Source organism: Pelobates fuscus, chromosome 1 (genome assembly GCF_036172605.1).
Source record: "Pelobates fuscus isolate aPelFus1 chromosome 1, aPelFus1.pri, whole genome shotgun sequence".
Lineage (NCBI taxonomy): Eukaryota > Metazoa > Chordata > Amphibia > Anura > Pelobatidae > Pelobates > Pelobates fuscus.
The window spans coordinates 37,986,695-38,000,415 of record NC_086317.1 but is presented as its reverse complement, the minus strand read 5'-3'; the positions used below and the strand labels follow the sequence as shown (position 1 = coordinate 38,000,415).

The following is a 13,721-nucleotide window of genomic DNA, read 5'->3' as shown; positions in this document are numbered from 1 at the left end:
ATAAATCAGAGAGAAAAAAACAAACAAACACAAAAACAAAAACCTGAATCAAACGGTTTGCCATGTATGCAAGATGTTGTTCTGAGGCTTTTATGACTCTCTAGGTTAGACAGACAGAAAGTTAGCAAAAACTACAGTTCACTTGGGGGTCATTGTACCAATGTAAAACATAGATTCAAGGTCTTCATTGCCCTCGTAGAAGCACACCTTTGAAAAATATAACAAATTAACAAAAAAATAAAATCTTTCTAAATTAATACATTCAGGTAAATATGCTTCATGTGTATTTTACGAGTATGGCAAATTAAAGTTAGTGTGATCAGAAAGTCATTGTACAATGTTTTTTTGTGGCTGTTAAGAAAAATTATTTTAGTTTTTTTTAACATGCCAAGCACCATAACTATTACAGTACATTGTAGCGGTTATGGAGATGAAATGCCCTGATATCCTCTTAATGTAAGTAGTCAAACTATTTTTGAATGCTTACTTACCTGGCGCTACTTGGCAGTGTTCCCCACATCCATTACTAAATGCCAGAGATGCTTTAGAAAATGAGCCCTAAATTCCAGGGCTTAGCTCAGGAAAGCGATCTTTAGTGTCATGGTGATTTGAGTGTTCCTTTAATCAGCTAAATGTTTTTAAGTATGGTGCAGGCTTTAATAGTGATGAGAACAAAAAAACAAAAAAAAATACAGCCCCAAAAAAGACATCAAATTTCAAGTAAAAATCTTTCATGAACAGACCCCTATGGATGAGTGCGTCTACTAAGAACAAACGAAAGAGGTGGAAGGCAGAAATTATAAATCTGTAGTTTGTGAAAAAGCAGTATTAGAAGAAGCTAGTAGAGCCAAAAATTATTCAAAACAATATCTTGCATACTAAAATAAAACGTATACTGTCATATTTTAATCAGAAACAAAAAAAACATCAACAAAAACAAAACAAAAAAACATAGTAAATAGCAAACATTTAGAACATTCTACAGAAGTGCCTTTGAAGCAGTTCTTCAAGGATGTAGAACACTGCTATAAACCTCCTAAAAAAAAATGCAAAATTGCTTTAACTACCGTATTTCAAAACAGATTAAAATGAAAATAAAAAAAATCTAATTTCTGTTTGTTAATAGTAACAAAACTGAACTAATGTTGTCAAGAGATCATCTTGAAATTTAAAAATATTTCCACAATAACTCATTCATTTGGGGGTTAAATAATACCAATTTATTGATGGCAGTACCGGAATAATATCACACAAATGTTTGTTACGAAAATAGAGTTTATTAAAAATGTATCCCTAATGTTTAGACGAGCCTTAAGGATGTTGGTATTTTCCCCCTCAAAAGAGAAAAAAAAAAAATTATAAACTTTTGCAGATTCTTAAAAAGTTACAGCAAAAATGGGCACTTATATTCTTCCTTCCCCCACGTAAATTTTTTGGGGGTGTTAAATTTGCATTTTAAATAAGGAAAACCAATTGTTTACGATTCTTCAGGAACTATCAAAGGGTTGGCAATTAAGCTGAAGCAAATATTTTACAGCATACTGTACATATTCGAAGCTCTACACATGAACAATGTTGTCTTTAAAGTAGTAAGTCTTAGTGTGGAGATTCTGTTGTAGGTACAGAATCCTTTTCCTTTTGTTCAGAAGCCTTAGCTGGTACCTCTTCAGCCGGCTTATTTTCAGAGGTTTCTTCTTTAACCTTATCAAATTTTGGAACTTTCTCTGAAGCATCAATTTTATCCTTAAATGACTCATGCTCATCATCAAACTCCATAAGCATATCATGTTTGCGGCTCTCCCGCATTTCTGGCATTCCTCTGTAAGGCTCAGGTTCTCTCTCTCGGCCCATTGACCATCTACTTCTCTCCTCTTGATCTCTATACCGTTCATGATCAGGACTTCCTCTTCCCCAGTTTCTCCTGCCACGATTGCTTGATCGCTCATGATCGTGCTCATCAAGACGGTTGTCAAAATATTCTCTCTCATCTTCATTTCGATTCCCAAATGGTCTCCTACCATATCTCTCTCGTTCTGGGTTAAATCCAGGTCGATCATTTCTAAATTGCCTTCCTTCCCTATCTTCAGGACCATGACCCCCTGGCCCTCCTTGTCTGGAAAAGTGACCTTGAGGTGGAAAAGGTCCCCTCATTCCATATCCTCCTTGTCCAGGGGGGCCTCTGTGCATCATATGAGGAGGCATCTGTCTGTGAGGCATTGACTGAAATCTGTGAGGTGGGGGAACTCCAGGTGGCCTTTGCAGAGGTATTAATCCAGGTCTAGCACCCAGAAGACCAGTCGATTGACCCGTTCCAGGACCAGAATGTGGGCCATGGTGTGGGCCAGGAGGTTCATAATGAGGTCCTGATGGAGGACCATGGTGTGGGCCCGAATGTGCCCCTTGATGTGGACCATGAGGATCATAGTGTGGGCCCGAATGTGGCCCTTGGTGTGGCCCAGTTGCCTCATAATGTGGGCCAGAATGTGGCCCTTGGTGTGGACCAGGTTGCTCATAGTGTGGGCCAGAATGCGGCCCTTGAGGATCATAGTGTGGGCCAGAACCAGGCCCTTGGTGTGCACCATGAGGCTCATAGTGTGGACCATGAGGCTCATAGTGTGGACCCTGAGGCTCATAGTGTGGACCCTGAGGCTCATAGTGTGGGCCAGAGTGAGGTCCCTGGTGGTGGCCAGAAGGAGGTCCCTGGTGGTGGCCAGAAGGAGGTCCCTGGTGGTGGCCAGAAGGAGGTCCCTGGTGGTGGCCAGAAGGAGGTCCCTGGTGGTGGCCAGAAGGTGGTCCCTGATGTGGACTAGGGAGCTCATGTTGTGGACCAGAAGAAGGTCCCTGGTGGGGGCCAGAGGGGGGTCCCTGATGTTGATCTGGAGGAGGACCTTGTTGTGGTTCAGAAGGAGGTCCCTGAGATTGCGCAGCTTGAGATGCACCTACAAATATACAATAAACAAATTTTAATACAAGTTTACAGATAAACAAAACAAGTTATAATAAAAGCAATTTAATTTCACAAACAGAAAAATGTTTTGAATAACATATAGCATTAAAAGCAATTGCCAAACCTTGCTTGTCTATGCATTTTAATGGTGAATGAAGCCCTTAATTGCAGATCAAGCGGGTAATAATAACTGCAGAGAGTGCTACAAGAGTTAAATAAGAATGTAAAACACACCCTTTGTAATCCCTTAAGAACGGCGTGAAAAATGTGCGCTTTAACGCCGCAGGGCAGTATGGGGGGAAATACTAAACAAAATCTTTAAAAACGTTTAACCCCTTAAGGACACATGACATGTGTGACATGTCATGATTCCCTTTTATTCCAGAAGTTTGGTCCTTAAGGGGTTAAAGACATTTCTCTCTAAAATTAATAGTATACTACAAACTTAATTGGTTGTTGAGGGGAAAAAAAACTGCAACTAAAAAAATAGGTGTAACTTAGCTCCTTAAGGACCAAACTTCTGGAATAAAAGGGAATCATGACATGTCACACACGTCATGTGTCCTTAAGGGGTTAAAGGGGCTTAATCGGACAAAACATTATACGATAACCAAATGATCCTTTAAATTTTAGCCAAAGTCTAAACTGTTGTATAATCAAAATGTTTAAACGTTCAAAATGCAAAAAACAATTCAATTGCTCTTGCTCTAAATTGAGAATAAATTAAACTAACCTAAGAGGCATTTCTTCTATACAACATTGTGTCGCGGTAATCTCTTGGTTTATAGTCCATAATGTTTTAGGATAAAACTATATCAAGTTGTAGAAAGTGGCAGAGAGGAGGCAAACACAGGTGACGTCACCAGTTCGCAAACTATTAAGCAAATTAGAATGTAAACAAAGCATTTACTCTATGGACAGATCCACACTCGGCACTACAAAATATCTTGTGTGTCTTTCAGCGTACATTCATTTTAAATTCTGATAAGTTACACTTTAATGAGTAATTAATAGACTGCCAAGCAAATTATACATTTTTACATTTTAGTTCACATTAGCGGAATCGTGGGGTAAAAAAAAGTGAAAAAAAAAAGTTGACCTGGGGAACTGGTGCAATACAACTATTGGGACTATCCATTTTGAATTCTCAGCAATTCCCTCATTTGTAACCAAGCCTAAAGGCATATATTAGTAATACATATGAGGTGGAACTGCCAAATACTCCGCTCATGTGGTGTATGTTTGAAAAGATAATATTCAGAGACTAACAGGCAATATTAACAACCAGTAAATCCTTTGAAATCATCTGTGATTCACAAATATACATTTTTATAAGTAATCAGCTTGGCTATCACTTTGTGAATTGTGCGAGTCGCAATCACCCAGCATTCAGCAGTGTTTCTTTAGCTATGGGTCAAACTTTAAAAAAACCATTTAAAAAAAATTATATATTTTTTCTAAAATTAAATTCAATTACTCCGGTTCACTTTAGTTTAAATTAAAATTAAATAGATGCTCCATGGAAGATTTTAACACATTTGAAAATAAAAATCCCAAATCATTCTGCTTCTTTGGCAGAATGTCCTCTTCAGACAGAGGTGGCTGTGATCTCAAGCCAATCCTGGTCCAATCTGTGGTTTTAGTGGGAGAGCGGTAAGGTTCCCCATAAAGTCATGCTTGCTAGGGATTTAAACCACATATACAGCATGAAAACAAACAACCATTCTTGTCATTTCACCATGCAGCTCAACACAGAATAGGTTTATTTGTGTTTGTGTACCGAAAACAGCTATTGGGTATGTAAAATGGGATGCAAAGCAGTTAACCTAGAGGGTTATTATTTTTTTTTTTTTTAATTTTTGAAAAATGATGCACCTGGCACAATTCAAGATTTATATATATATATATATATATATATATATATATATATATATATATATATATATAGAAGCACAGGATAATCTCATGGTGTATTGTACATTAGAACTCTTGAATGCAGTTAAATAAAAAATATTTGTCTAAAGTAGTCTAACACTACAGAGCTTTCTTTGGGTGTATCTTGTAATTTTTTTTGTATATTATGCACATCTGCGAGTGCCCTTTACCCTCCAACGTACATATAGTTATACAGTTTGGCTATCGTTGCAGAGTTTATTAATTCACTTCTTAAAAGTAAAATAAAATGTGATACCAAGATATCCTGTCTCTCATAACTTACAATTTCCGATTGGAATCAAAGGTATCCCACTCCCAATTACAGTCCGGATGGAGAACTCACCATACATACCCTTAGATAGTGTTTGGACCACTCTAGGACAGCTATCTCTGACAGATATAACACAGACATCCACGCACACCTTATCTCAAAAATTCTTGTTTCACCAAATGACTAATTTCCTGAAATCTCTACACACCACTGACAGGTACCCCAGAGACACCACCAAATTCGAACATATGTGTGGGGGCGCGACGCCAATTCCGAAGACAATATCCAAATGTATGGGTATATTACAGGCAAATTTACACCAGGGCCAGCCCTGATTCACACGCAAATGGGAAAAACACCTTAACTGTTTACTGAACAACAAGGATTGGGAGCGGATTTTTGACAGAGCCTTCTGCTCTCATCCCTACACGAGATTCACTACAAAACTATATCGATGTGGTATAGAACACCGCTTGACATACATAGATTCAAACAAAATGAATCCTCACGGTGTTGGCGTTGTGGGGAGGAAAACGGGAATATAGGACACATGTGGTGGCATTGCAAACATTTAAGGTCCATTTTGGGAAATGGTGAACGCAAAAATAAAGGAAATAGATGGGAAGGCGATCCCATGCGAAATAGACACTATGGTGCTACTCAATGTAGATATTCCTATACGGAAATTCAAATATTCACTTCTGTTGTTTATGCGGACAGCAGCAAAATCGGTAATAGCGACTAATTGGAAAAACGCAACATACATAGGACACAAAGATTGGGTCTTAAAGCTAGAGCACTTTAGAATAATGGAAGAATTGAGATGGTCCTCTTTGGGGAGGTTGGATAGGTTCACGGAGATATGGCAACCGTGGATAACATACATGTCAGATAAAGGGAGGGGATGAATGCTAAGGTAATTGCCAGTGAAAACAGAGAGCCAGGGCCTTGTCAGTCTCACGGAGAATATATTTCAAAGCCCTGTAAAATGAGATGGTCCGGAGACGGGTTCTGACCCTATTGCCTAAGAATAAGGACTGAGTTGGTCGTTGCATTCTTGCTAGGAAGCTAGGACACATACAAAACTGATTCCTGATTGATTGTGCAATGTTATACTGTTTTGTTTTAATAATTTGTTTTACTACTTTGTTTTAATAATTTGTTTCATTAATATGATTCTATCACATGTTTCACTTAGTCTCATACCCTAAAATTCTACAGTAATGGAATGTATTGTGTGAAGATATGGTTTTATGGATGTACCATGGATGTCTCAATATACGTTGTAAATAGTGGAGATCCCTTATGGGATATTATGTATATCTTCATATTTGTTATACATGAAACCTCAATAAAAAGAGATTAAATAAAAAAAATAAAATGTGATAAATCTAAATATGCCTAAATAATAAAAAAACAGCACTACTTCACCAATAAAAATAAATATATATAAATCCTACTCAATATTCTTACAAGTAAAAATGTTACAATGTGTATGAGTGTATATGAGTGTCTACCACAAAGATGTGTACGTTATTTGTTCATAAGAAGTTTGAATAGCTTAGACTTTTCTATTCACCACAAATGTCAAATTCTGACCTTGCGCAGTATGGTAAGCCAATCGAAAAGACTTCCCACATCTATTTTTTCATTATGGTTGGTTGATGCTGAATTTGCAATTGCCCTACATTTAGCCTATTCGTTTCACAATTCCAATGATTAAGTGGATGATTTGTTGTTGTTTTTTCCTTCTGATATTGTATTAGTTCATACTTTTTATCCTTACAGTATCTGGCACAATAGGACTGCGCACAGCCAGCTCTGAAACACAGCATGCACAGTGTATCTACCGCTGCCCTTTGCCCTTCAAACAAGCACAGGGTTATTTATTGTAGTGAACACTGTCAGGGATACAAGGTGAATTTCAAATTTATAGCCAAACTGGAAACAAATATAATTCAGCTTTCAATTTGAAATAAATTTAGAGTTCCGGATAATTATCCCATTAGTAAATAAGGGCACTTTTCTTATCTGCTAAGAAAAACTGAAATGACTTTAGAATAATCACCTTTATACAGTTTGTTAGAAGTTTGTGATTGGAACGTTGGTAAACCAGTGTGAATTTTGGCGACAAATTTCAATTAAGTTTTAGTCAGTCTTTTGATTAAAAAGCCATATTAGTTTTAATAGTATTTTATCTGAATTGTTTTAGTTGACTAAATATCTAGTCGACTTTAGTCGATACAACTAAAATCTAATGGGTTTAGTTAAAGCCGGTCTCTGTTGATCCTTCTCCGGCCCCTGTGTCTCTCTTTGTGTGCTTCCATCCCCTCTAGGTGCCTGTGTCCCAAGCCCCAGTCTGTCTCGTTTTCCTCTTCCACAGCTACTCTGTGCAGTGTTACATTTGGCAGAAAATTCCAATCTAGTTTTAGACAGACAGTCTTTTGACTAAAAAGCAGTTTTAGTCGTATTTTAGTCATCTGAATGGTTTTAGTTGACTAAATCTCAAAAATGTTGGTCAATAAAATGAACACGGTGATAAACTAGTAAACCATTTTCTATAAACCATATGAAATTGGAGTCTGTCTAGTACCAGGTGTTGTATTAAGTGCATTCATGGAGAGTCCAACGCAGTTTTCAGATGTAAAGGTATCTGGAGACTCTGTTAAGACCTATCCATGCTAATCCTGGGCTGATTCAAGTCATGTGTTTCTATGGTCCAAACTGGGAACGTTAGAACAAAAAGTTTAAAAACCCTTGTTTTACCTCAAACTGCCATTTTATCTCTATAAAGACCAGACGCAGTCTGTACTTAGAACAATGGACTCCTTAATGACACTAGTCTTACTCATTTATTCACAGGAGGCCTTGCTGTAGGTGTTGATGCTAAATTAAATGATAATACATACAAGTTTATGATTCTCATAGCCTAGATAATTGTCAATGAACATCATTCATTTATTTTTCGACCCACTGCACCCTATATAGTATAGTGACATTGATGCCCTGATCTGAGATGGTCTACAAAAACACAATTAGAACTGAACCAACAGCTTCCAGTTACAGGCCCCAAGTTGCATAATTCATAGGATTCATCGATTCCTCTTGGACTGCCCTTCTCCATGTAGGACAATTATTAATCTTCATAAGCCATCCCAAAATTATTGGTCTTCCTCCTCTTCAAAAGATGCAGTGTGTGTTTGACAATTTATCATGTGATACTGGCTTACTTAATTCATCTTATATAGCTATCTCTGCTATCATATACCACTGACCTGTCAATGGAGGAAAATATTGCATTCTGGAGACGAAACAAGCCATCACTGGACTGATTAAAGATTTCTCATTTTTGTATTTTAAAATGATAGAAAATGGGCATGCAATAATTGTGTTTGCCGTGGATTTTTGTTTGAAAACTAATGAGTGCTACTTAAGCACTGAGACAGCTTTAACAGTTATAATATTGCAATCCTCACTCACCAGGTCAGGAGGGCTGGATTGCTCGGTGCCCCTTCCATGTGATGGGACCAGGTTCAGTTAGTCCTCCTGTGTTTAGACTTTGGCAGAGCAATAAACCAAGCCTTATTCTCACTGCACTATATTTGTCTTACCCAGGGCACTGTGAGTGCCTTATGTTTAAAGCATGATACATAAAAAGGGGGAGCTGCAGAGAGACAGACAACCTATGCAAAAGCAAACCTACACCACCGTAGATTGATCCTGTCAAAACTCATGAAGTGCGGTAGAAGAGGTAATGTAAAGTATGGTACTACTGCTGCTGTACTCTAAGTAGTGAGTCACCCTTTTCTAAACTTTTAGACCAGTGATTCCCAAATAATTCCTAACGTGCACCCCAACCACCCCCAAATAGTTTAGGATACAGAAATTATCCAATTGGGTCTAAGGTGTTTCTCTCTCTCTCTCTTCTCTCTCTTCTCTCCCCCCCCTCCCCTCCCCTCTCTTTTGTTGCCTTTTAGAAGTTAAATCACTTTGTTTATATTGAATTTTTTTTACCCCAAATAAAATTTATTACAGCAGAGAGTGTTTACTTTAGAATTTCATATCTTCTACTCTGTTGATTGAATGTTAACACACACGAGGCAGCTGCAGGCTCTAACATGCAATTAACAGAGCATCAAATAGATCAATGCTCCTGAAGGCACACCTAACAGTCCAGGATTTAGGGATTATCCGGGTGTGTCTAAGGGGTTTAGAAGAAGGAAAAAAAACCTTAGACAAACCCAGATAATCCCTAAATCCTGGACTGTTAGGTGTGCCTTGAGGAGAGGGTTGAGGAGCACGGAGATAAATGATAAATAACCCACCCCATGCAATATGTGAAGGTTTAAAAAAAAAAAAAAAAAACTGGGCTTTTCTTTTTTTAAGGACATGTGTGAGTCACAACTAGAGTAGGTGGGATTCTCGCCTTCAAGATTTCTCGAGGGCTGCACCGTTCCTGTGGAACTCACTTCCCTCCTCAGTTAGATGCTCACCCAGTCTCCACTCCTTCCAAAAATTCATTAAAAACCCACTTCTTCATAAAAGCGTATCAATTAAACTGTTAATAGCTCCCGACTGAATCCTCTCTTGCAACTGTCATTAATCTAATACTATCCATACCTTTTGTGTCACTTTACCATACTCCCTCTAGCATGTAAGCTCATTGAGCAGGGCCCTCAACTCCTCTGTTCCTGTGTGTCCAACTTGTCTGGTTATAACTACATGTCTGTTCGTCCACCCATTGTAAAGCGCTGCGGAATTTGATGGCGCTATATAAATAACATAATAAACAAAGTGATTTAACTCCTAAATGACTGCAGGGGCATGAGTCTTACACCAAACCACTTTCTTTAAGACTATAGAGCTACAATACAAACAAAATCTATAGTCATGATAATAGGGGTGTCTGCATTCATCAATAGACATACAAATGTTTCCATCTACCTGCCCGCACCTGATCCAAGAGGAACATTGACAAAACCAGGAATTCTAGGAACTTGATAATTACACATTTGACGTCACAATACCAGTGCTGCTATTCTGACCAAAAGTTTGCAATTTCCTTCTCAATTCCCTACTAGTAGCAATTTAGTGAAATAAATAAATAAAAGTATTACTGCATGCTGAGGTTTGCGGTTATTGTGCGTTAGGATATCAGTTTTTTACATTAATTACCGGAGTTAAAGGACAACTAAAGTGACCCAATGATCTCAATAAAGTGGTCTTTGTATAATGGTCCAGTAAGATTAGTCTGTCAAGCTAAAACAATCCTCTCTTTTGCAGAAAGGGCCATGTTTACTTTTAATTGCTAAACAAGCCTCTAATGGCTGTCATACTGATTACAGTGTTCCTTTAAGGTACTACTGGGATGCAATGCACAGTCTATTATAATATATGGAGTGCTACTGCTTGTATCCAACTCCTCTTGGAAGACTAGTTAATACATATTTGTCTCACTGATTTTGTGTCCAACCACACATGCAAAACATGCACATCTATCACAAAATGAACATTACTTAGAACATAGAAAATATATAAACAAATACAAACATACAACAAAACAAGTACATGCCGAGGCTTTCACTAGCAATCCTGTGCAGTTAATCAGTAAATGTAGGATTTTTTAAAATGTTATCTACTACATAGATTATATAAGGGTGTATATTCTACATTAGTGGTAGTTTGTGTATGTATTGTATTTGTGTACATACATTGATATTTGGAAAAGTTGCCACCTTAAGTAGAATCAGCAGTTTTGCCAGCTAAAATGAGAGAAGTTGTACAACACCATAAAGTGGAAAATGTGTTTTCTGTTAGAAGCTTATATTGTGCTCAATGTTAACACAGATTTACGAAATACACATTCTATTTTTTGGTTTAAAAAAAAAATAAAAAATTCCATCTAACTAAAATTGTATAAATTACACTTTTATGCAAACTGACACCAATATTAATTAAAAAAAACAAAAAACAAAATCTAAATTAAATTTGTAATGACCTGACATGAAGTAGTAACAAGGAGATGTACCTAAATGTTAAAGCAGATGTTCCACAATTGCCTCCCTCGTCTAAAAGTTCACGCCCATGTCCACTTCAGATGTTTCACCTGACCTCAGTTGACTCTCGCAACCATACAAGAGTATCTCTGATGTACCACTACAGGCATGATGCGACACTGGACCAATGACAAACTTGACAAAGGCTGTGGGGCTAGACCAAAGCACCCTCATTTAACCATTGAGTTATACATAAGGAAAAGTAGTCTAAGCATAAGTTCAGGGGAAAAAAATGGCAAGCTTAATGTAGTGGTCTTTGTGTGTATATTGCCTGATCCTGTAGTATTTGCAATGGAAACACTGCCTTTTCATGGGTGAGGGGGGGGCACAGATCCACTTCAACATTACTTAATGCAGCATTTATTGACTTTAAAGAGCCACTCAATTTTTTTTTTTTTTTAAGGGAAAACAAAAAAGTTATTGTAAAACAATGTAGGGACTAGAATTCCTATTAATCTACACCCAAAAGAATCGATCATCACGTAAATCCTGGACAAATCGATGCGTTTGGGCGTACATTAACATCAATTTGATTTCTTATCACAGGAGTAAATTATTTGTTCCCAAGTCTAGTATGTACCACTTTATCTTATGAGCAAGCAAATTTTTTAAATTTGCAATTAATGTTAGCTCAGTGCTCCAAATATTAAAGGGATACTTTGGGTTAATGAAGCAGTTTTGGTGTATAGATTGTCCCTGCAGTGTCACTGTTCAATACTCTGCCATTTAGGAGTCATGTTTTTTTCAGTCCATGAAACCCTAGCCACACCTCCCCGGTCTGTGACTTACACAGCCTGCAGGAAAAAAAAAATCATTTACAATGAGCACAATGTGTTCACTTTAGAAGTTATTTCCTGTTCTGTTAATAGAATTTTAATCACACCAGGGAGTCTCATGCAGGCTACTAACAGAGCAGAAGATAAATTCCAAATATAACAGAATGTGCAATAAAATAAGTTTAAACATCAGATTTCTCTTTACAGGAAATGTGTAGGAAACTGTATAGGTCATATGCAAGTGAGGCGTGACTAGGGCTGTATAAACAAAGATATTTAACTCCTAAATGACATAATTGAGCAGTGAGACTTCCGAGACATGATCTATACACCAAAGCTGCTTCATTAGGCCAATGTTGTTTTGTGGTTAAGCAAAGGTGGCATTAACCGTTTAAGTTAATGTACAAAAACCAAACAAATGCCCCAAAACACATACGTTGAAACTGGGCTTTCACATGTATGCATCATATTCATATATTTGCTTAAGAAAATGAGTCTCCTGATTCTATTTGTGTGTCATCTATCGAGGACAACACTCCCTGTTTGCATTTCATGTTAAAGCTTATGTAAACTTAGACACCTTAGAAAAAAAGGTAAAGTGAAAAAATGAATGATAAATTAAATACAAAACCCCTTCACTATGGACATTTTTTTCAAATTCAAGCAGAGAAGCCCAGCTAGCATAAATTTACAAATTTGTAACGACTGGAATGAAATTCTTCTTCATACAAGCAAAATGAACAACTTTGTAGGTTTTTAGAATTTTCCTACCTTTGAGGAGCACTCTAAGCACCAAAACCACTATCTTAGTTGGGCATTTATCTATACACAAATAGGATAATTCTAATGTTAAAAATAAATAAACAGAATTATTGAAGAGGGGATATTCCCTTAAAGATGATAAAGAATTCTGACTTATGGTAAAAGATTCTACTCAGATGGTCTGAAAACATCAAGGGCATAGGTCAAAACCATGAAAGTAAAATAAAGCAGGAAGCTTTAACAAAGTATAGACATTTTACCACCTCAAGGGGGTCGCAAAACTATTCCCAACAAATGGGGAACACTAGTAGAGGGCTAAACAAACAATCATTCACCTGAAAAATGAGCACTAGTAAGTGAAGGTCTGTAAAAGGGGAATTTTAATAACCTTTACTATAAGTAAATTTCAAACATAAAAACATTAAAGTAAAACAAAAGTAAGTGTATTCTGCCTGTTCAGACCATGAGTAGTGGTGTGTAGATTTTTGAATTGAGCCTTCAAGTCCTTAAAGGGCACACTATAGGCACCAAGACCAGTTCATCTCAAGTACGTGGTCTGGGTGCCATGTGCCCCCTGTTCTAACCCAGTAACTAAAAACATTGCTGTTCTAGTTTTCTTTGCTGGGTTAACCTGCCCCTAGTGGTCATCATACTACAGGCGAAACCGTGAAATAGTGTAAAACCCTGCTATTTCAATCAGATCATCTCAGAGAGAGCATCATAGTGGCACAGCTCTGCGTTTTTCTATGGGAAAGCATAAGATTGTCTGAGACCATATATCAGAGCTACACACCAGAGACCAGCACTGCCAGGGAGAAAAGTAAACAAACCCCCATTTTTAACCCTGGCAGTGATGGCCCAGTAACCACAACAGTGACTAGGGCACTATAGCGATAGAAATACAGATTTGTATTCCTAACACAAAAGTGTTACTTTGTGGTTTGTCAGGGTAAACTCAACATAGGCTAAGCTTA

General features: G+C 37.4%; 1 protein-coding gene across 2 annotated transcripts in view; it reads right to left on the bottom strand.

The window, feature by feature from the left end:
• Window positions 1–1,197: 1,197 nt before the first annotated feature.
• Window positions 1,198–13,721, bottom strand: part of SCAF4 (SR-related CTD associated factor 4) — an 84,018-nt gene continuing 71,494 nt past the window's right edge. The window contains exons 20-21 of one of the 2 annotated variants that reach the window (XM_063448035.1): window positions 2,502–2,939; window positions 1,198–2,444 (exon numbers count right to left, since the gene is read on the bottom strand). In XM_063448035.1, the coding sequence (XP_063304105.1) occupies window positions 1,597–2,444; window positions 2,502–2,939 (1,286 nt within the window). In that variant the 3' untranslated portion in view covers window positions 1,198–1,596. Of the gene's footprint in view, window positions 2,940–13,721 lie in introns of both variants that reach the window. The other variant, XM_063448024.1, reaches the window with a different exon arrangement.